This window comes from Hordeum vulgare, chromosome 2H (assembly GCF_904849725.1).
Source record: "Hordeum vulgare subsp. vulgare chromosome 2H, MorexV3_pseudomolecules_assembly, whole genome shotgun sequence".
In the NCBI taxonomy this organism is placed as follows: domain Eukaryota; kingdom Viridiplantae; phylum Streptophyta; class Magnoliopsida; order Poales; family Poaceae; genus Hordeum; species Hordeum vulgare.
This window is the reverse complement of record NC_058519.1, coordinates 195405269-195426674: the sequence shown is the minus strand read 5'-3', so window position 1 is coordinate 195426674 and position 21406 is coordinate 195405269. Positions and strand designations below refer to the sequence as shown.

The window sequence follows — 21406 nt, the reverse complement described above, 5'->3', positions numbered from 1 at the left end:
GGGCAGTCAGGGCAACTTGTCAGCGGCACTGGACCATATTGTCATTATTTTGATTGCATGGCGGAGGAGGTAGACACCTGCGCTAGGTCGCCGGAGAAGAGAAAGATTGGGAAAAGGGGAAGCAATGGGTGGCGGCGGGCGGATGAGCACGGACGCTCGTCTCTTCTAGCTGCGAGAAGGTGGGTCCCGCGCTTACATGGACATGTGATGGGTCTCGCGCTTACGTGGATAAGTGGTGGGTCCAACCCTTAACAGCTAACGAGGACATCAGTTTAGTTTAAGAGCCATGTCGTATCTGGGCTATTTACGTTATCAAATATGTTGCACGAGAGCCATTGCCTTGAACAATATTGCACTCCGTCCAGTTCATTTTAAAGATGTCGTACATGAACTATTGGCACGTTTCCAATATTAATGAAGACGAAGATATACTATATAGTACAAGGGATGATAATACATGTATCGTGAAGCAGGCTCTGCCTGTGTTGGCTTTATATTAATTAAAGTTGGGTGCCTCTAGCATCGATCTCCGTTCTAAAAAAAAAGCAGGCTTTGCAAAGAGATACAGTCCGTCACACTGGGAAGAACAGATACTATATGTGTGCACAACACGTCATTATTTACGCTAACTAGTGCTGGGTGCTGGCATACGTGGATAGAGACTCTAAGTGTGTGAAACCTAGTCCTCGTGGTGGCGAGAACACCTTGCCCAAAGCAACCGAAGCGTAGTGGCAGTGTTGAAGAAGGCGGCAACGAGGCCGAACACCGAGGCAGCCATGTACATCGGACAAGCCATCGAACCCAGAGTATCACAGTAGAGATTGTGATACAGGAACAGAACAGAAGCAGCTCCAGCACAGCTCGCGCCATATGCAAGGAGCATAACCAGCTGTAACATAAAGTAACACATCCGCGTTTGCATGAATTAGTCACGTTAAGAATTACTCCCTCTCTAAAAAAATATAAGAGCGTTTAGATCACTAAAGTAGTAATCTAAACGCTTTTATATTTGTTTACAGAGGTAGTAGAAACGGTAGAGGAGATTACGGATGCGGGTACGAGCGTGCTACCATGTCGTTGAACAATACGGGGGCAATACGGTCGAGGTGGACTTCTCCAAAGTACCAGCAGATGGCCTGGTACAGCATGCGCATCGAGGTCCAACTCAGCTGCGTCAGCATACTGCCCTTCAGTGCCCTGCATTGCATATATATGTCAGACACAGTCTAGGTAATGTACGTGATAGACTGATACATGCGAGGAGGGACGAGATTAGCTTGTACTGACACGACAAACGAGAACTGCTGGCTCTCTGGTGCGGCCATGGCGAGCACAAACGCGGCAGTGGAGAATGCGATGCAGGCCAGCCTGGTGACCACGATGTAGAGCTGCATGTCTTGGTTGCTGGCACTGGCAGAGGAGTTGTGTTAGTTAACAGGAGGAAACATTGGTAGGAACTAGGAGATGCAGATAGATAGAAGAAACTACTTTGTCCAATGCATAAATGCTTAATAATGTATTCCTTCCGTCTCAAAATAACTGAGTCAAACTTTGGAGTAAAAACGAAGAGGACATTGGTACGAGTCTCAACCAAAATAAGAATTACTCCCCGTCCCCGTATTAATCCCAGTCGACGAGTGTTAATTTGCAGGCTCTCAGATAATTTGAAAACATGTACAGAGTCGTCGTTTAAAGAATCTATTTGCCAAATGCAAATTGTGTGAGCGACGGTTAACTAAACAACGTTCCGCTCCAATATATGCATTTGCGCCTTCCTGTCCCTCTGTCCTCGCTCCTCACCATCCAGTTCCGAGGGTGCAGGCGTCGTACGGGCAGAACTCGCGCGAGCAAAGCCCCTCTGCTCAATCATGTTCCGAGAGAGGAAGTAGGCAATGGTAAATTAAAGGGAAGATTGCGGTGGAGGTAGAGGTGTGTGGAGGCGGCGCTGAGGCCTGGCCTGAGGGCTTGGTGGAGGGTAGCAGCGAAGCTAATTCCAACGTTCCACCCAAGTTGATCTACCCATCACCGGCCGGATTTGATTTGAGAGAAAACGTCGTGAGTAAACTAGCAACTAGCAAGGGACAAATCTATATTAATTTTGCCAATCCGACTAGCAAAGGCGCACGAATTTAACACGTACTAGCAGCTAACAATCTTCACTGTTGGAGCAGAATCGAGCTGAGAAGAGATAATATACATACCCAACTGACTAATCGATCGTTGCACCGCACTCGTGGTCTCGCCATGCCCCGGACCGATTCGCCTACTGATTAACTACGGGCACACAAATCTCTCTAGCGTCGGCTTGCAACCCATGCATGCAGCAAAGCCTGCCCGCGCCCGCGAATTCGTTCACGCTGGGAGGATGACCTAGATTTTGATCACTAGCGCCTGGCGTGCATCGCATAAGAGATGGCCGGTTATGCGGACTAACCTGTCACTGGGCAGCACGTACTGACGGCGACGACAGCAGGCGGCGCCGAGCCGGCAACAGCAGAACGCAGAGGAGTGGCAAACGAGAGCAATGGGCGGCGATGGTGTGGTGCAGGCATGCAGCTAGCAGCTGGCTAGGTAATGCGGACGTTGCGTCAAAGTGTTGGTGCACTTTCTCTCACTAGTCCCATATATAGCTTCCACTTGTTTGTGAGGAAGGTAAGGGCAAGACCAGAGGGCCTGTCCATGTGCAACCTGCGGCTACGCCAGATTACGACGTGCGATTATCAAGCTCGGGCACGCTAATTAAGATGGGAGCCTCGGCCTGATGTTGATGCAGGCTTAGTGCTAGAGTTATGAAACTTGATGCCTGGAGCGGCATATCTTTCGTAGACCACTGTCTGCTCAAGGCAATTCAATCAACTGCATAACACAACAACACGTACTCCCTCTGTTTCTAATTATAAAATCTTTTGAAGATTCCACTATGAACTATATACAGATGTATATAAACATATTATATAATTTAAATTCATTCATTTTACTCGCACTTTATAGTAAAAATCTCTAAAAGGTCATATATTTATGAACAAATGGAGTACCGAATACGCAGGTTTTTTCCAGCCTAGCTACAGCTGTTCTCCTTTTCCAAAAAAAAAGTGCTGAGGGGCAGAAGAACAGGGTAGTGTTTTCCCAATTTCAGTACCAATAGCTGGGTATGGTACGCTGCCCACGCTATTACAGTAAGAGCAAATTTGCCTGTCTTTGACTATCCATGGACAGGGTAGTCTTTTTCATTCTCGTGCATGATCCCACGTCTAAAGCTAGTTTCTAATATAGGCGTATGTTGTTTTCCTGTTGTACGATAGTATGCCCCCTCCCCCACATCTGCCTTTAAACTGCGTTTTTCTTATTCCATTTGTTTACGACGTGAAAGCTTTCGCTTTTTGAGAAATAGTTACACATACACTATTTGTATCTGAGATTCAAGAAAATACAAAATAACTTCTATCACTAAAAATTACAATGAATTCTCTTGAGAACACCTTCTTCGTGGCATCAATAAGAAATACTCCCAAGACTTTGGTAAAGAAGACGTAGGATAGATTTTGAATCCTCGTCCTACTGTGGCGACGCGGCGCCCGACGTGCCACTGTCGTCTCTCGCCTGTGCCGTCCCGGCCGAGCCCGATGTCGGCGCCTCCGCCCCCGACGCCGCTGCAACATCCCCCCCCCCCCCCCCCCCCCCCCATCGGGCCCCCTCCCGTCGTTGCCCCCATCGTGGGCGGACCTCGCTAAGGAGGAGGATAGGGCAGTTGGCCGGATCGTTGCTCGCCGTGCCTCGGAGGCCGTACGTTTGTGGGACGCCCTGGCTTCCCCTTTCGCTGCTTGCTCCAGCTATGCTCCTGAAGATGGGAGCACTGCAGGGCAAGCGCAGTCACCCAACGACGATAAAGAAGCTGTAGGTTGAGTTTGAATCCTCTCCCGCTCATGGCGACGTTGCGGGCGACGATGGCCCTTCCCCGAATCCGCCCCCCACCGCCGCCCTGAGTGGGATCTTTGGAGACGCCTCGACCACGACTCCTGCCACCCTCCCACCCCCTCGGCTCCTTCCTCGTTGTTGCCCTCCTCGTGGGCGGATCTGGCGGAGGAGGAACATGAGGCGGGGGAGGACACCATGGAGAAGCCGCCCCGGTCTCTGGCGGCTCCCCCCTGTCATCTCGCATTGCCGCCACCGCCGCTGGCCCTTGCGGTGCTCCCAGGGGTGGGAGCCCCTCGAGATTAGCGCGGTCAACCGCCCGAGCTCGGTGCGGTGGCGCCTCGAAGGCTAAACCCAAGTATTTGCCGCGCTCGCGCTGCCGTCGCCAGCTCCAGGGCTGGGGTGTCCTCGGGCGGGTTGACAAAGGCCCGATCGGCCGCCCTTGGGTGCACATGCCGGTGTCGGCGACCTCATGCGCTGCCTTGCCGGACAATGGCCGCCCTGCTCCTGCCGACAGCCGCCGCTGGGCCTCCCTCCTTCCGGCCACGATGTTGCGCGGCTCCTGCTTCCTCTCGTTTCGTGTCATGCCCTCGGCCTTGCATCAGCCCCTTCAGCCCCCCTTCTAGTGGCTCCACCGTGCAGGCTCCCACCAGCGACCCGGCGCTGCCTCCGCGGTGCCCGACGGCGCTCGTCCGGGATGGGGTGTCATGGGCCGCTGCTATGGCTGGGGGGGCCCTAGGGTTTCCTCAGCCCAACCTGAGGAGCTCCGGCCCATCAAGACTCCGGCTCCCACTCCGCCTGTTCACCCTGTACGTCGTGGGCCTGCCACCCATGCCGCCGACCCAGCAGGGCTGGGTCTGGCTGCCGGTGGGTTTTCCACTACAATGGACCGCTTGCCGGATCCTAGACACTCTCCTCCCTCATATTGACCAGATGTCGCCATCACCTTCTGTCGCGTCCATCCCTACACCTACATTGTCCAGTGCAGCTCCGCTCTAGCCACCGCCCTACCTCCCGCCCTCCACGGCTCCCCTGGCCGGCCCCATGCCGCGGGAAAGCGACGACGACCGGCTCCAGCCGAAGCGCCGGCTAGATGACCGGGACGGCCGCTCCTCCTCTCTACCCTCCCCGGACGAGGCCCAGCGCAAGGCGGACCTACAACGATAGCTGGAACAGCCATCGGCCTCCTCCCGGTCTGTCCGCAGGTCGCCCCCACGCAACGATGGCCGTCGCTCTCCCTCCCGGGACGACTGGCTCTTGCCCAGCTGCGGCCGCTCCCCGGCCCGAGATGGGTTTCGCTCCCCGGCTCGGGAGTCTCATCGGTCCCCCGCCCGCGATGACCGGCCGACTCGCCGCTCGCCGTCTCCTGTCCGGCGCCACGGACGGTCCATCTCGTCGGCCAACCAACGACCGACGACCGATGCCTCCCCCACGCGTCGCTATGTCCCCTCGCGTTCCCAACAACAGTGTCCTCCATCGAAGGGCCCAAAAATGGTCACGGTCTCATACATCCATTTTGCATCATGCTTTTATGTTGATATTTATCGCTTTATGGGATGTTATTACACTTCACTGTACAATACTTATGCCTTTTCTCTCTTATTTTGCAAGGTTTACATGAAGAGGGAGAATGCCGGCAGCTGGAATTCTGGCCTGAAAAAGGAGCAAGTTTGAGATACCTATTCTGCGCAACTCGAAAAGCCGTGAAAATCAACGAGGATTTATTTCGGAATTTATAAAAAATACTGGGCCGAAGAAGTACCAGAGGGGAGCCAGCAGGAGGCCACAAGCCTGCTAGGCGTGGCCTCCCCCGTAGCCGCGCCTAGGGGCCTTGTGGGCTCCCTGTTGGCCCTCTCGCCCCCTTGTTTTTCTATAAGGAGAGTTTCGTTCCAGAAAAAATGAAGAGGAGGCTTTCAGGAGGAACTGTCGCCGCCACGAGGCGAAACTTGAGCAGAAACAATCTAGAGCTCCGGCAGGGTCGTTCTGCCGGGGAAACTTCCCTCCCGGAGGGGGAAATCGTCGCCATCGTCATCACCAACACTCCTCTCATCGGAGGGGACTCATCACCATCAACATCTTAATCAGCACCATCTCATCTCCAAACCCTAGTTCATCTCTTGTCACCAATCTCCGTCTCGCGACTCCGATTGGTACTTGTAAGGTTGCTAGTAGTGTTAATTACTCTTTGTAGATGATGCTAGTTGGATTACTTGGTGGAATATTATATGTTCAGATCCTTGATGATACACATTACCACTCTGGTCATGAATATGATTATGCTTTGTGAGTAGTTACTTTTGTTCCTGAGGACATGGGATAAGTCATGATATAAGTAGTCATGTGAATTTGGTATTCGTTCGATATTTTGATGTGTTGTGTGTTGTCTCTCCTCTAGTGGTGTTATGTGAACTTCGACTAAATAACACTTCACCATTATTTGGGCCTAGAGGAAGGCATTGGGGAGTAGTAAGTAGATGATGGGTTGCTAGAGTGACAGAAGCTTAAACGCTAGTTTATGTGTTGCTTCGTAAGGGGCTTATTTGGATCCACTAGTTTAATGCTATGGTTACACTTTGTCTTAATTCTTCTTTCGTAGTTGCGGATGCTTGCGAGAGGGTTTAATCATAAGTGGAATGCTTGTCCAACTAAGGGCAGTATCCAAGCACGGGTCCACCCACATATCAAACTATCAAAGTACCGAACGCGAATCATATGAACTTGATGAAAACTAGCTTGACAGAAATTCCCATGTGTCCTCGGGAGCACTTTACCTCCTATAAGAGTTCATCCAGGCTTGTCCCTTGCTACAAAAGGGATTGGTCCACTTTGCTGCACCGTGGTTACTTTTGTTACTTGCTACTTGCTACTTGCTACGATTCATCTTGTCACATAACTACTTGTTGCCAATAATTTCAGTACTTGCAGAGATTACCTTGCTGAAAACCACTTGTCAGATCCTTCTGCTCCTCGTTGGGTTCAACACTCTTACTTATCGAAAGGACTATGATAGATCCCCTATACTTGTGAGTCATCAGGACTCTTTCCTGGCACCGTTGCCGGGGAGTGAAGCGCCTTTGGTAAGTGGAATTTGGTAAGGAAATATTTATATAGTGTGCTGAAATTTATTGTCACTTGTCACTATGGAAACTAATCCTTTGAGGAGCTTGTTCGGGGTATCTTCACCTCGAACGGAAGCACAAGGAGTTGCTCCTCAACCTGCTGCACCTACTGAAAATATTTGCTATGAATTTCCTTCGGGTATGCTTGAGAAACTGCTGGCTAATCCTTTTACAGGGAATGCAACATCACATCCAGACTTGCATCTAATCTATCTAGATGAAGTTTGTGGTTTATTTAAGCTTGCAGGTTTGCCCGAGGATGAGGTCAAGAAGAAGTTCTTTCCCTTATCTCTGAGGGATAAAGCATTGACATGGTATAGGCTATGTGATGATACTGGATCATGGAACTACAATCGGTTGAAATTTGAATTTCATCAAAAGTTTTATCCTATGCATCTAGTACATGGTGATCGGAATTATATTTATAATTTTTGGCCTCGTGACAGAGAAAGTATCGCTCAAGCTTGGGGGAGGCTTAAATTGATGTTATATTCATGCCCCAACCATGAGCTCTCGAGAGAAATTATCATTCAGAACTTCTATGCTCGGCTTTCTCATGATGATCGCACCATGCTTGACACTTCTTGTACCGGTTCTTTTATGAAGAGAGATATTGACTTCAAATGGAATTTATTGGAAAGAATTAAACGCAACTCTGAACATTGGGAGTTTGATGAAGGTAAGGAGTCAGGTATGAATTTCAAGTTTGATTGCGCTAAATCCTTTGCTGAAACAAATACTTTTTGTGATTTTAGCGCTAAATATGGACTTGACTCTGAGATAGTAGCTTCATTGTGTGAATCATTTGCTGCTCATATTGATCTCCCTAAAGAGAAGTGGTTTAAATATCATCCTCCCTTAGAAGTAAATGTAGTTAAACCCAATCCAGTTGAAGAGAAAGTCATCGCTTATAAAGATCCTGTTGTTCCTAGTGCTTACATTGAGAAACCACCTTTCCCTGTTAGGATATAGGATCATTCTAAAGTTTCAACAGTGATACGTAGGGGCTACATTAGAACACCTACACCCCCTAAGAAAATTATAGTTGAACCTAGCATTGCTATTATCAAAGATCTCCTGTCCGACAATGTTGATGGCCATGATATTCACTTACGTGAAGACGCTGCTAGAATTGCTAAACCACATGCTAGAGACAAACATAGGCCTCTTGTTGGCACGCCTATTGTTTCTGTTAAGATAGGAAATCATTGTTATCATGGTTTATGTGATGTGGGTGCTAGTGTTAGTGCAATACCTCAATCCTTATATGATGAAATTAAAGACAAGATTGCACCTGTTGAGATGGAAACTATTGATGTCACTAGTCAGCTTGCCAATAGAGATACTATCTGCCCTGTGGGAATTGTTAGAGATGTTGAAGTTTTGTGTGGTAAAACGAAGTATCATGCTGATTTTTCTCGTTCTTGCTACCACACAAGATAGCTTTTGTCCTATCATATTTGGCAGACCTTTTCTCAATACCGTCAATGCTCATATTGACTGTGAGAAGCAAACTGTCACTGTTGGCTTTGAAGGTGTGTCACATGAGTTCAATTTCTCCAAGTTTGGTAGAAAACCTCATGAAAAAGAGTTGCCTAGTAAGGATGAAATTATTGCCCTAGATTCTACTGCCGTGCCTCCTACTGATCCTTTAGAGCAATACTTGCTTGAGCATGAAAATGATATGCATATGGATGAAAGGGATGAGATAGATAGAGTTATCTTTGAACAATATCCTATCCTTAAGAATAATTTGCGTGTTGAACTGCTTGGAGAACCACCCCCACCAAAGGGTGATCCTGTGTTCGAGCTTAAACAGTTGCCTGATACTCTTAAATATGCTTATCTCGATGAAAAAGAGATATATCCTGTTATTATTAGTGCTAGCCTCTGAGAGCATGAAGAAAAGAAGTTACTAAAAACTCTGAGGAAGCACCTTGCTGCTATTGGATATACTCTTGATGATCTTAAGGGCATTAGTCCCACTCTATGCCAGCACAAGATTAAAACCGATCCTGATTCCAAACCAGTTGCTGATCATCAGAGGAGATTAAATCTTAAGATGAAAGAGGTAGTAAGAAAAGAAATACTAAAGCTCCTGGAAGCAGGTATTATCTATCCTGTTGCTCATAGTGATTGGGTGAGTCCGGTGCATCGCGTCCCTAAGAAGGGAGGTATTACTGTTGTTCCTAATGATAAGGATGAATTGATCCCACAGAGGATTATTACTGGCTATAGGATGGTGATAGATTTTAGGAAATTGAATAAGGCCACTATGAAAGATCATTACCCTTTGCCTTTTATCGTTCAAATGCTAGAAATACTTTCTAAACACACACATTTCTGCTTTTCTAGATGGTTATTATGGTTTTTCCCAAATTCCAGTTGCACAATCTGATCAGGAGAAAACCACTTTCACCTGCCCTTTCCGTACCTTTGCTTATAGACGTATGCATTTTGGCTTATATAATGCACCTGCCACCTTTCAAAGATGTATGATGGCTATATTCTCTGACTTTTGTGAAAATATTGTTGAGGTTTTCATGGATGACTTCTCCGTTTACTGGTCTTCTTTTGAGGATTGCCTCAACAACCTTGATTGAGTCTTGCAGAGATGTATGTATACCAATCTTGTCTTGAATTGGGAGAAGTGCCACTTTATGGTTAATGATGGCATCGTCTTAGGACATAAAATTTCTGAAAGAGGTATTGAAGTTGATAAGGCTAAGGTTGATGCAATCGAGAAAATGCCATGCTCCACATATATCAAAGGTATAAGAAGTTTCATTGGTCATGCTTGTTTGTATAGAAGGTTCATTAAAGAGTTCTCTAAGATTTATAGCCCTCTTACCAATCTCTTGCAAAAGGATATTCCTTTTATTTTTGACGATGATTGTGAGGAAGCCTTCGAAATACTTAAGAAGGCTTTGATAACTACGCCTATTGTTCAACCACCTGATTGGAACTTACCTTTTGAAATCATGTGTGATGCTAGTGATTATGCTGTTGGCGCTGTTCTAGGACAAAGAGTTGATAAGAATTTGAACGTTATTAACTATGCTAGTAAAACTCTAGACAGTGCCCAAAGAAACTATGCTACTACGGAAACGGAATTTTTAGCAGTCGTGTTTGCATGTGAAAAGTTCAGATCTTACATAGTTGATTCCAAAGTCACTATTCACACTAATCATGCTGCTATTAAGTACCTCATGGAAAAGAAAGACGCTAAACCTAGACTTATCAGATGGGTTCTCTTGCTACAAGAATTTGATTTGCATGTTGTCGACAGGAAGGGTGCTGATAACCCAGTAGCAGATAACTTGTCTAGGTTGGAGAATGTTCTTGATGACCCACAACCTATTGATGATAGCTTTCCTGATGAGCAATTGAATGTCATCAATACTTCACGTAGTACACCATGGTATGTTGATTATGCAAACTATATCGTTGCCAAATATATACCACCTAGTTTCACATACGAGCAAAAGAGGAAATTACTTTTGGGATAATCCTCGCCTTTATATGGAAGGAGTAGATGGTGTTATTAGACGTTTTGTACCTGAACATGAACAGGGACATATCCTACAGAAGTGTCACTCCGAGGCTTACGGAGGACGCCATGCAGGAGATAGAACTGCACACAAGGTATTGCAATCAGGTTTCTATTGGCCCACTCTCTTCAAGGATGCCTGTAAGTTTGTCTTGTCTTGTGACGAATGTCAAAGAATAGGTAATATCGGTAAACGTTAGGAAATGCCTATGAATTATTCACTTGTCATTAAAGCATTTGATGTTTGGGGTTTTGATTATATAGGACCTTTTCCAAAATCCAACTGGTACACTCATATCCTAGTTGCTGTTGATTACGTTACTAAGTGGGTAGAAGCTATCCCGACTAGTAGTGCTGATCACAACACCTCTATCAGGATGCTTAAAGAAGTTATTTTCCCTAGATTTGGAGTCCCTAGATATCTAATGACCGACGGTGGTTCACATTTCATTCATGGCGCTTCCCGTAAAACGCTCGCTAAGTACGATGTCAATCATAGAATTGTATCTCCCTATCACCCTCAGTCAAGTGGTCAAGTAGAGCTAAGCAATAGAGAGATTAAACTAATTCTGCAAAAGACTGTCAATAGGTCTAGAAAGAATTGGTCTAAGAAGCTCGATGATGCACTGTGGGCTTATAGAACTGCTTATAAGAATCCCATGGGCATGTCTCCGTACAAAATGGTTTACGGTAAAGCATGTCATTTACCTCTTGAGCAAGAGCATAAGGCTTATTGGGCAATCAAAGAGCTCAACTTTGATTTCAAACTTGCTGGTGAGAAGAGGTTATTTGACATTAGCTCGCTTGATGAATGGAGAACTCAGGCATATGAGAATGCCAAGTTGTTCAAAGAAAAGGTTAAGAGGTCGCATGATAAAAGGATACAGAAACGTGAGTTCAATGTAGGTGATTATGTCTTGCTATATAATTCTCGTTTAAGATTTTTTGCAGGGAAGCTTCTCTCTAAATGGGAAGGTCCTTACATTGTTGAGGAAGTATATCGTTCCGGTGCCATCAAGATCAACAACACGGAAGGTAATTTTCCGAGAGTGGTAAATGGGCAAAGAATCAAGCATTATATCTTAGGTACTCCCATAAATGTTGAAAGCAATATTATCAATACCATAACTCCGGAGGAGTACATAAGGGATATTTATCAGCCTGTTTCAGACTCCGAAAGTGAAGAGGTATGTGATTCGGTAAGTAAACCGACTCCAAAACTTTTCCAGTAGGAATTTTCCTCCATTTTGGAATTTTTAGAAAATTAGAAAAAATTTAAGTAGTCTGGAAAGCGCACGAGAAGGCGACAAGCTTGCCAGGCGCGGGCCACCCCCACTACAGGAATCAGCTTCTTTGCCGTCTGCCATAGCAGACGGCAAAGGGCCACTCCACGGACGACAAAGATCTTTGCCGTCCGCTAACGGACGGCAAGATTTCTATGATAGCTTTCGTCGGTAAAGGGCCTTCTTTGTCGTCTGCCGGTAGGAAGCATATGGCAAAGGAGGCTAGACGGCAGCCGATAGGGCGACTCCGTTAGATAGCTAACGGAGCCTTTGCCATCTGCCGCCCGGAGGGGTCTTTGCCGTTTGCCGGGGGCCCTTTTCCATCTGTCGAGTGCGGCCATTTGCCGTCTGCTGGCTGATGGCAAAGGGCTTTGCCATCTGCTGGCAGATGGCAAAGAGCCTGTATTTCTCCCTTTTTATCTATTTTATTTTTTTCTCCTGCATTTTCATACCACAAATATACATACATACGTGCATACATATACATTTCACAACATCTATTTCACACATCTTCAACACATATATTTCATAGCATATATATTTCCAACATCATCATAAAATATTTAACAAGCTAGAGAACATATAGGCTAGCACAATACATAGTTTCATATAGTTCATATATATATACATACATAAATTTTACATTGTTCGTCAATACAAATGAAAAAAAACACTAGCAGTCCATCAATGCCAGCTTCCATGAAATGAATGAAATCTGCAAAAATTGGAGTAATTAAGAAAGTTAGAAGAAGAAGAAGAAGACGAAGAAAAAGACTAATTAATGCACAACCTTTCGCCATATAAAGCTAAGTCATTTTCTACAATCATCACTTCCAGGAGTAGAATCCTAACTACAAGAGCATGAAATAACAGCAGGACTATAGGAACCACACCATTTACCATAGAAGCAATACTTAGACCATACCATGTCCAGGAAGGAAACAAAACATGATACAAGGACACTATAAACAGAAGTGCAGCTTCAAGTATGTTTTGGTTGTTTTTTTGAACCAGAAATCTTATCAAATAGACCAACCAATCATGTCTTAATACCAAAAAATAAACAAAAGTGTTGCGGCAAGTAGTGCAGTAGGACTATTCAGTTCAACATGATTTTAGTAGCTGAAACTTAGAAGTTTAGTTAACCACTTAGAGCACTAACTGAAGTAGGAATCGTATCAACTAGCACCAAAAAGTGTGGCGACACGCCGCGCCCGTAGAGGCAATGGTAGATCGATAATGATAAATGGATGGTAAAATACAATGGTTACAATACTAATTTTGGAAGGCAAATTACAGTGCTCATTAGTTTACATGAGCACAAACTCATGCACCAAAGCGTACACCAACTCGATAATAATTAGGTTTAAACAGAATATGATGTTCCTTGCATACAAATTAGTATTTTTTTCAAAAACTTCAGATTGAAGTCTGGAATTAAATAAAATGCCATACACATTGACGCATATTTATGGATCTTAGTTATTTGATGGGGAAGATAGACGTGGAGATAAATGACATTCGTATCAAGCTTAACAACAAACAACACTATTTCCCATAGTTGTTTGTGAGAGATATAGGTATTCAAATCACAATGTGTAAAAGAGGTGATCTAATAAAGAAAACCATCATACTTAAAAAACGTAAAGGTAAGCATGGAGATGATATTGTTGTCAGGAGCATTGCATATTACCATGATGTGAGAGGGGTCTAGCCCAGCCAAGTCTGCAACAGTTGCTTATGTTAGCTCACATCGATTCTGCTTCATCGCTTGTGATTTAAGGTGATAGGGTGTGCTGCTGGTTGCATAGTTGCAATAGTAATTAGTTTGCAGACCTAATATAAATTTGTTACTAAGAAATACTCCTCCGTCCCAAAATAAGTGTCGCACATTTAACACTAAGTTATGCGAGCAGAATGATACAACTGGGACAATCCTAAACATCATCCAACTATGCAATTTTGGCATTGCTGAACCAACATACGTCTTCTATCAGCGCTAGCCAAAGAGATAGCAATTTTATGCAGAAACCTAATTAGTAGATCATAAGAAGCCCATGACTCTAGCGCCTGCTTGCATAGAAAATTTTGATGTGACGTAGTATACCTCTATCAGGACTCTGAGGTGTTGAGAGCTAACTTAGAGTGCAGATTCAGATGAGAAAACTGAATCATGTCCTACTAAAGAACTTCCCTATGTTGCAAAACAAACAACATGGTATCAACCTTTCTCACTAACAGTAAAGAACAAAAAATCATTTAGTTGATCAAACTTTTCCTGAATAAAAAAGTTAGTTGAAACCACACAACAAATTCTTGGAATTTTAGTTGAAGCGTGAAGCAGTTGTCTGCACTCATGCACTGCTTGAGTGCATGACCATTCTAATTAACTGTATACATATCAATCAGCGAATAAATTGAGGGAGAATAGGGGTACTTTGCCTCACCTATGGGAGTATCTTCATAGATGATTGGAGTGACAAGTTGAGGGTCCAACTCCAATACAGCTATGCTAAATATTAAGTCAGCAATCCATGTTTAACTACAAAAGAACTCTACTCCAAAGAAGCATGCCCAAACAACACCACATGGTTTGCTCACGTACGTCATGTATTAAACTAGATGAAGGGAACATGATTTGTACTCCAGATATGGTGTGAACTAAACTACTAGAGTATATAACCAGATGAAGAAAAACAATTACATGCACTCAAGCAAACATGTCAATTAATCATGTACAGAGTCTAGCCCGTTGGTGGGAAACAAAGAATAATCTAAAGTATTGGACATAAACATGTGTACATACATTCGACATGAACAATAACCCTCTCAGCAAGAGCAACCGCTGAAAACATTTGTCGCAGGTCAACGCCGCCAGCTGGGCATATTTGTCCATTTAGCTATAATCAACATCTGCATTTCTTTTTTAGTTTAATATAATAATAATAATACTTTATTTTTATGTTCCATCATAATAAATAGTTTTAGCAATAAACTTGATTTGTACTCCAGATATGGTGTGAACTAAACTACTGGAGTATATAACTACTGCAAGACAAGAATAGATGGCCGCATGCATCGATTGATGCAGAGGCCGGGGCTTTAACTCCTTTTCTCAAAAAAAGGAATATTAAGATATGGAACTGTTATGTGAAGGGCACTCGTGTGAACTAAACTTGATAGAGAAACAAGTACATGAATGTTGGTTTCTGCTGGACAAGGGTAGAGGGAAGGTACATATATTCTCTGTAGTAGAATTGGGCATTTCTCAGGTGTAGCAGTTATCATAGAACCATATTAAATTGAATTAAAAGGGCAGGATAGAATATTGACACACTTTTCTTTATAAAATATGCAAGAAAGGAATAAAGGAGGTTCTAACACTTGATGTTGACATGCTTACTGGCTAGACAAAATGGGCTCCTTCTTTTTTTAAGTTGGCCTAAGAAATTTTGTATTCTACTTTATGAACAATCTACTATCCGGTCATGTCCGGACAGGACTCCACTAACTAAGCATCATGACAACGGCATGGGAAACATATCCACCAAATTTCCATCATGGCAATCGAACCGGACCCACTAGTTTTGCACCATGATCAACCAAATATGAATCCACCTTGTGGAATAGAAACTCCGCAGTTATGGAGAGAAAAATGCATGATTTGGCACAGCCAGCCAAAATTTACCCATACCGGCGAGAAACCACAACATAATCCTTAGTTTAATTTGAGAGGGAACATGAGAACATATGTTGGCCAAAATATACTGACCACTAATACTAACTTGTAAACTGTATCCATTTCTTTACAAAAGGGTTTCCCCCTGCTTTGTGGCCAAAATATACTGACCACTAATACTAACTCTGTATTTCAGTTGGTGCAGCAGCAACAAAGTGCCAATTTGGGAGATACTCTTACATGGATTGAGCAATCCGAGAGTACTTGGCAGGAAAACAAGGTTGAAATTAAGGAGTGGGGAGGAGCAGGCGGGCAACAATTACTTGCGATGGAGTAGTTTTGCTCTGGCGTGGAGAGCCAAAGAGGAAGCAGTCGGCGGCGCAGGTGTGGTCGCGGATGGCCTCGACGGCGGGCGGGACGTCTCGAGGTCGGTGTTGAGCAGCGGCAGGGCGGAGATGTCCATGTGCGCCACGCGAATCCCCGGGACCCCGACTCCTCGCACACTGGCCGCACTGGCGAGGGCGGCGAGGAAGCCGCGGGGATCGAGGTTGGAGACGGTGGTGATGACGACCTTGTGGGTGGATTCGGAGTCGGTCGGAGGAGGAGTTGGGGTCGCGCGCGCAGGGGCATCCTAACGGTGATGGCCCAAGCATGGGCGATGTCAGCGATGAAGGTCAGGCCGGTGTTGGCACAGGCGAGGGCGTCGACATCGAGGGTGACGAGGAAGGCTTGATGGCTATGGCGGGGTGGTGGTCATCTGAGTACTCGGTGCCGAGGGAGGAGACGAGTGGGGATTCAGTGGATGGGTGGGTGGAGGGGGAGTGGAGGCGCGCTAGCCACCAGTGGTGGTGGCCCTTGGTCTTGGCGTGGACCAGCTCCTCGGTGGCTAGGGTTTGGGGCGGGGGCTCGTTCTGCTTGTCGGATGGGAGCGGGGAGGAGAGGAAGAGGGGTGTGGATCTGGGAGAGAGAGAATGGGGATCGAGGGAGGGTAGATGGGGGTGGAGAGATGGGGCACTGTTAGCAGGCTGTCCCCTTTTGTCATCCGCCTAGGGATAAGCTGACGACAAAGGGGTCGAGGCAGAAGGCAAAGATGCCCTAGGATGACGATAAAGAGACCCCTGACGGTAAAGAGGATGGTTCTAGCTATGGTGATTTTTTGCCGTCTGTGTGATCCATCTTTGTCATCAGCCGTGTCTTTACTGTCTGCCTATTCCATCTTTGCCATCTGCCAGCAGACGGCAAAGAACGCACTCATGGCAAAGAGTATCTTTGCCATCGGTTAGTTCTTTGCGATCTGTTTGCTGGTAGCTGACGGAAAAGAATCTCTTTGCCCTCAGCCAGCACACGGCAAAGATCAGGCAGGCGGCAAATTCCTTGATTCCTGTAGTGCCCCCTGGCCGCGCCTGGGGGGCTTGTGACCACCTCGTGTGCCTCCCGGACTCCGGTTTATTGCGGAGTACTCTTTCTGGTCAGAAAAAAAACATTATATATTCTCCCGAAACGTCTGACCCTCGTATCACGCAATTTTCCTCTGTTTTCATTTCGATCCTGTTTCTGCTGCAGATCTAGATCGCTATGGCGTCCCCAAAAGCTCTGAAGGACAATATCTTCGAGAAGGTCATCAACCCCTACCTCGGGGGAGTGCTGCAAAACCCTCAATCTATCGAGATGCGTGAGGGATTGCTGCACATCCATGATGTTGAGGGGCCCAAGAAGACCGGAAGCATGGAGGTGAGGCTCGAAGAAATGGAGCAACAAGTCTTCAAGTGCCAAGGGATGGTGGAGCGTGGACTCAACGCCAACCACATGATGATCACAGAGTTCACCAACAAGCACAAAATCGATGCCAATGACATCGGGAAGCACCTCTCCAGGCTCTATGACAGAATTGATCATCTCCAAGCCCAGATCTAGGACCTGCAGAACCAAAACTGTGATTATGAGTATAGATTTAAATCAATACGGTTGGCTGCAGATTTGAGGATTCCGGAGACTCGGTCATCTTTCCATGATGGAGCACCTATGCCTTGGAAGATGGAGGATCAAACCCAGGTTGCAACAACTCCACCACCATCACCTCCGAAGGAAGACAACTAAGCATGGGTATGGGCAATCGCCTTGGCCTGTGCCAAGCTTGGGGGAGTTGCCCCGGTATCGTATCACCATCACATCTTTTGCCTTTACCTTTTCTTAGTTCTATCCTTTTTGGTCTTATCTTTCTCTAGTAGAATAAAGTTCTTAGTGTTTTAGGCTTGAGTTTTGCTTTGTGTCACCCGCGATGTATTCGAGTTCATGAGTCATATAATAAAGAGTGTTTTAGTTAAGGGCCTTGATTCATGCCATGATCTGAAAGAGAAGAATGATAAAAGAACAAAAGCATAAAAGATCATGTAATGATCTTGTGGGAAGTGATGGCTCCTCATATAAAAATAATGATGATTGAAACTTGTTGAGTGTGGACAAACATAGACCTAGGTCATTGTTGCAATTAATAGGAAGTGATAAAGAAGGAGAGGTTCACATATAAATATATCATCTTGGACACCATTTATGATTGTGAACACTCACTAAACTATTGCATGCTTAGAAGTAGATGTTGGACAAGGAAGACAAAATAATGAATTATGCATGCTTGGTTCCAAACAATGATTATATGACCAGAGATCCCTTAGCATGTGATGATTGCTTCCACCTCATATCAAGCAAAACTCCCGCACCAAATAGAGATACTACTTATGCATCCATAAACCTTCAACCGAGTTTTGCCATGAGAGTCCATCGTACCTACCTATGGATTGAATAAGATCCCTCAAGTAAGTTGTCATCGGTGCAAGCAATAAAAATTGCTCCCTAAATATTATGATATATTAGTGTGTGGAAAATAAGCTTTGTACGAACCTGTGATGAGGAAGAAATAAAAGCGACAAACTGCATAATAAAGTTCTTTATCACTGGAGGCAACATAAAGTGACGTTCCTTCACACTAAGAGGCCACACATCCGAACCTCAAAAGCGCATGACAACCTCTGCTTCCCTCTGCGAAAGGCCTATCTTGTACCTTTACTTTTTGTCCCTAAAAGAGTCATGGTGATCTACACCAATTCCTTATTTCGCGTTTATCTTGGCTAACGTCATATGCTAGGGAAAGATCTATATTCATATGTCAACTTGCAGGTAAGTATTCATGAATTATTATTGTTGACATTACCCCTGAGGTAAATGGTTGGGAGGCGAAACTATAAGCCCATATCTTTCTCTGTGTCCGTCTGAAACTTTGATCTCATGAGTACCACGTGAGTTGTAGCAATTGTAGAAAATAAAAGGATGATTGAGTATGTGGATTTTCTTTACAAGATCTTATTTGACTCTTTCCGATGTTATGATAAATTGAAATTGTTTCAATGAATAAAGGCTATTGGTTGTGAATTCTCAGTAATGTTCTTGATCATTACTTTACTTTGTGAAGGAATTATCACTTTAGCATGATAGATTATATGATGATTTTGCTGTTCTGAGTATGATCATGATGCCTGCATGTCCGTATCTTGTTTTGTGGACACCTCTCTCTCTAAACATGTGGGCATATTTATTGATCTCGGCTTTCTCTTGAGGATAAGCGAGGTCTAAGCTTGGGGGAGTTGACACGTCCATTTTGCATCATGCTTTTATGTTGATATTTATAGCTTTATGGGCTGTTGTTCCACTTCACGGTACAATACTTGTGCCTTTTCTCTCTTATTTTGCAAGGTTTACATGAAGAGGGAGAATGCTGGCAGCTGGAATTATGGCCTGAAAAAGGAGCAACTTTGAGATACCAATTCTGCGCAACTCCAAAAGCCGTGAAAATCAACGAGGCTTTATTTTGGAATTTGTAAAAAATACTGGGCCGAAGAAGTACCAAAGGGTAGCTAGCAGGAGGCCACAAGCCTGCTAGGCGCGACCTCCCCCCTGGCCGCGCCTAGGGGGCTTGTGGGATCCCTGTTGGCCCTCTGCCCCCCTCTTTTGCTATAAGGAGGGTTTCGTTCCATAAAAAATCAGGCGAGGCTTTTGGGAGGAATCGCCGCCGCCACGAGGCGGAACTTGAGCAGAACTAATCTAGAGCTCCGGCAGGGTCGTCTTGCCGGGGAAACTTCCCTCCCGGAGGGGGCAAATTGTCGCCATCGTCATCACCAACAGTCCTCTCATCACAGGGGACTCATCACCATCAACATCTTCATCAGCACCATCTCATCTCCAAACCCTATTTCATCTCTTGTAACCAATCTCCGTCTCGCGGCTCCGATTGGTACTTGTAAGGTTGCTAGTAGTGTTAATTACTCTTTGTAGTTGATGCTAGTTGGTTTTCTTGGTGGAAGATTATACGTTCAGATCCTTGATGCTAGTCATTACCTCTCTGGTCATGAATATGATTATGCTTTGTGAGTAGTTACTTTTTTTCCTGAGGACATGGGATAAGTCATGCTTTAAGTTGTCATGTGAATTTGGTATTCGTTCGATATTTTGATGTGTTGTGTGTTGTCTCTCCTCTAGTGGTGTTATGTGAACGTCGACTACATAACACTTCACCATTATTTGGGCCTAGAGGAAGGCATTGGGAAGTAGTAAGTAGATGATGGGTTGCTAGAGTGACAGAAGCTTAAACCCTAGTTTATGCGTTGCTTCGTAAGGGGCTGATTTGGATCCACTAGTTTAATGCTACGGTTAGAATTTGTATTAATTCTTATTTTGTAGTTGCGGATGCTTCCGAGAGGGTTTAATCATAAGTGGGATGCTTGTCCAAGTAAGGGCAGTAACCAAGCACCGGTCCATCCACATATCAAACTATCAAAGTACCGAACGCGAATCATATGAACTTGATGAAATCTAGCTTGACAAAAATTCCCATGTGTCCTCGGGAGCGCTTTACCTCCTATAATAGTTTGTCCAGGCTTGTCCCTTGCTAGAAAAGGGATTGGGCCACTTTGCTGCACCGTGGTTACTTTTGTTACTTGCTACTTGCTATGATTCATCTTGTCACACAACTACTTGTTACCGATAATTTCAGTACTTCCAGAGATTACCTTGCTGAAAACCACTTGTCAGATCCTTCGTCTCCTCGTTGGATTCAACACTCTTACTTATCGAAAGGACTATGATAGATCCCCTATACTTGTGGGTCATCATGGTCAGCTAGGGGCCAAGAAGAAGAAGCACAAGGGCCCCCTCCGCAACTCTGCCACTGCCGCCCGGTGCTTGAGGGCTCGACCGTGACCGCGGGGGATGGTCCTCCATGGTTCGACTACGGCCTCCCCGAACACTTCCAGGTGGCTTGTCTTAACCCGCCGACTTGCTACCTTTGCAAGGACGCCGAACACCCTGTTTTCCTTTGCCCTGATCATTCGGTGTTGGAGGAGCTGATGGTCCATGGCTATGGTATCGAGGGGGTGGTGTTCTTCCACATGGAAGTCCCTGATGTGCCACCTCTGACGCCCTCCCTCTTAGCCATCGTCGCGGTGCTAGGCACTGGAGAGGCGTCTCCCGACATGATTTAGGCAGAGCTCAACCATCTTTACCGATGCCAGTGGGACTGGCAGGTCACCGCGACTGCTGGCCACCACTTTTGTGTGATCTTCCCCGACATCACCAGTCACGGCCTCCCCCCACAGAGTGACAAGATCACTCTATCCCTCAACAAGCTCGTGGTGGACATCTCTAAGCCAAAGCTGGGCTTGAAGGCGGCTACGGTCCTAAACATGGCTTGGAGCCTGATCGCGGGCGTCCCTGACATCGCTCGCTCCGAACGGCACATTCGCAACATGGCGCGGATATTGGGCAAGGTGGTTGTGGTCGATGAGCACTCCCTCTACAAGGAGGAGGAGGTCCG

At 45.5% G+C, this 21406-nt stretch overlaps 1 protein-coding gene and 1 pseudogene across 1 annotated transcript; both read right to left on the bottom strand.

Moving 5' to 3' along the window:
* Positions 1 to 583: 583 nt before the first annotated feature.
* On the bottom strand, positions 584 to 2660 carry LOC123429899. The gene is made up of 4 exons (XM_045113873.1): positions 2435 to 2660; positions 1288 to 1410; positions 1071 to 1197; positions 584 to 889 (listed from the first exon to the last, which is right to left on the bottom strand). Exons 2-4 carry the CDS (start codon positions 1392 to 1394, stop codon positions 680 to 682), a joined length of 444 nt encoding a protein of 147 aa, XP_044969808.1. The 5' UTR covers positions 1395 to 1410; positions 2435 to 2660; the 3' UTR covers positions 584 to 679.
* Positions 2661 to 15586: 12926 nt separating this feature from the next.
* Positions 15587 to 16196, bottom strand: LOC123429898 (annotated as a pseudogene).
* Positions 16197 to 21406: the final 5210 nt, after the last annotated feature.

Bases quoted from the DNA above. Each gene is read 5' to 3' on its own strand.
- LOC123429899 (XM_045113873.1), bottom strand. From the start codon at position 1,394: ATGCAGCTCTACATCGTGGTCACCAGGCTGGCCTGCATCGCATTCTCC. The intron at 1,198-1,287 runs GTCAGTACAAGC...TATGCAATGCAG, and splicing joins CAGCAGTTCTCGTTTGTCGT to GGCACTGAAGGGCAGTATGC. The intron at 890-1,070 runs GTAGCACGCTCG...TTTATGTTACAG, and splicing joins CCGTATTGTTCAACGACATG to CTGGTTATGCTCCTTGCATA.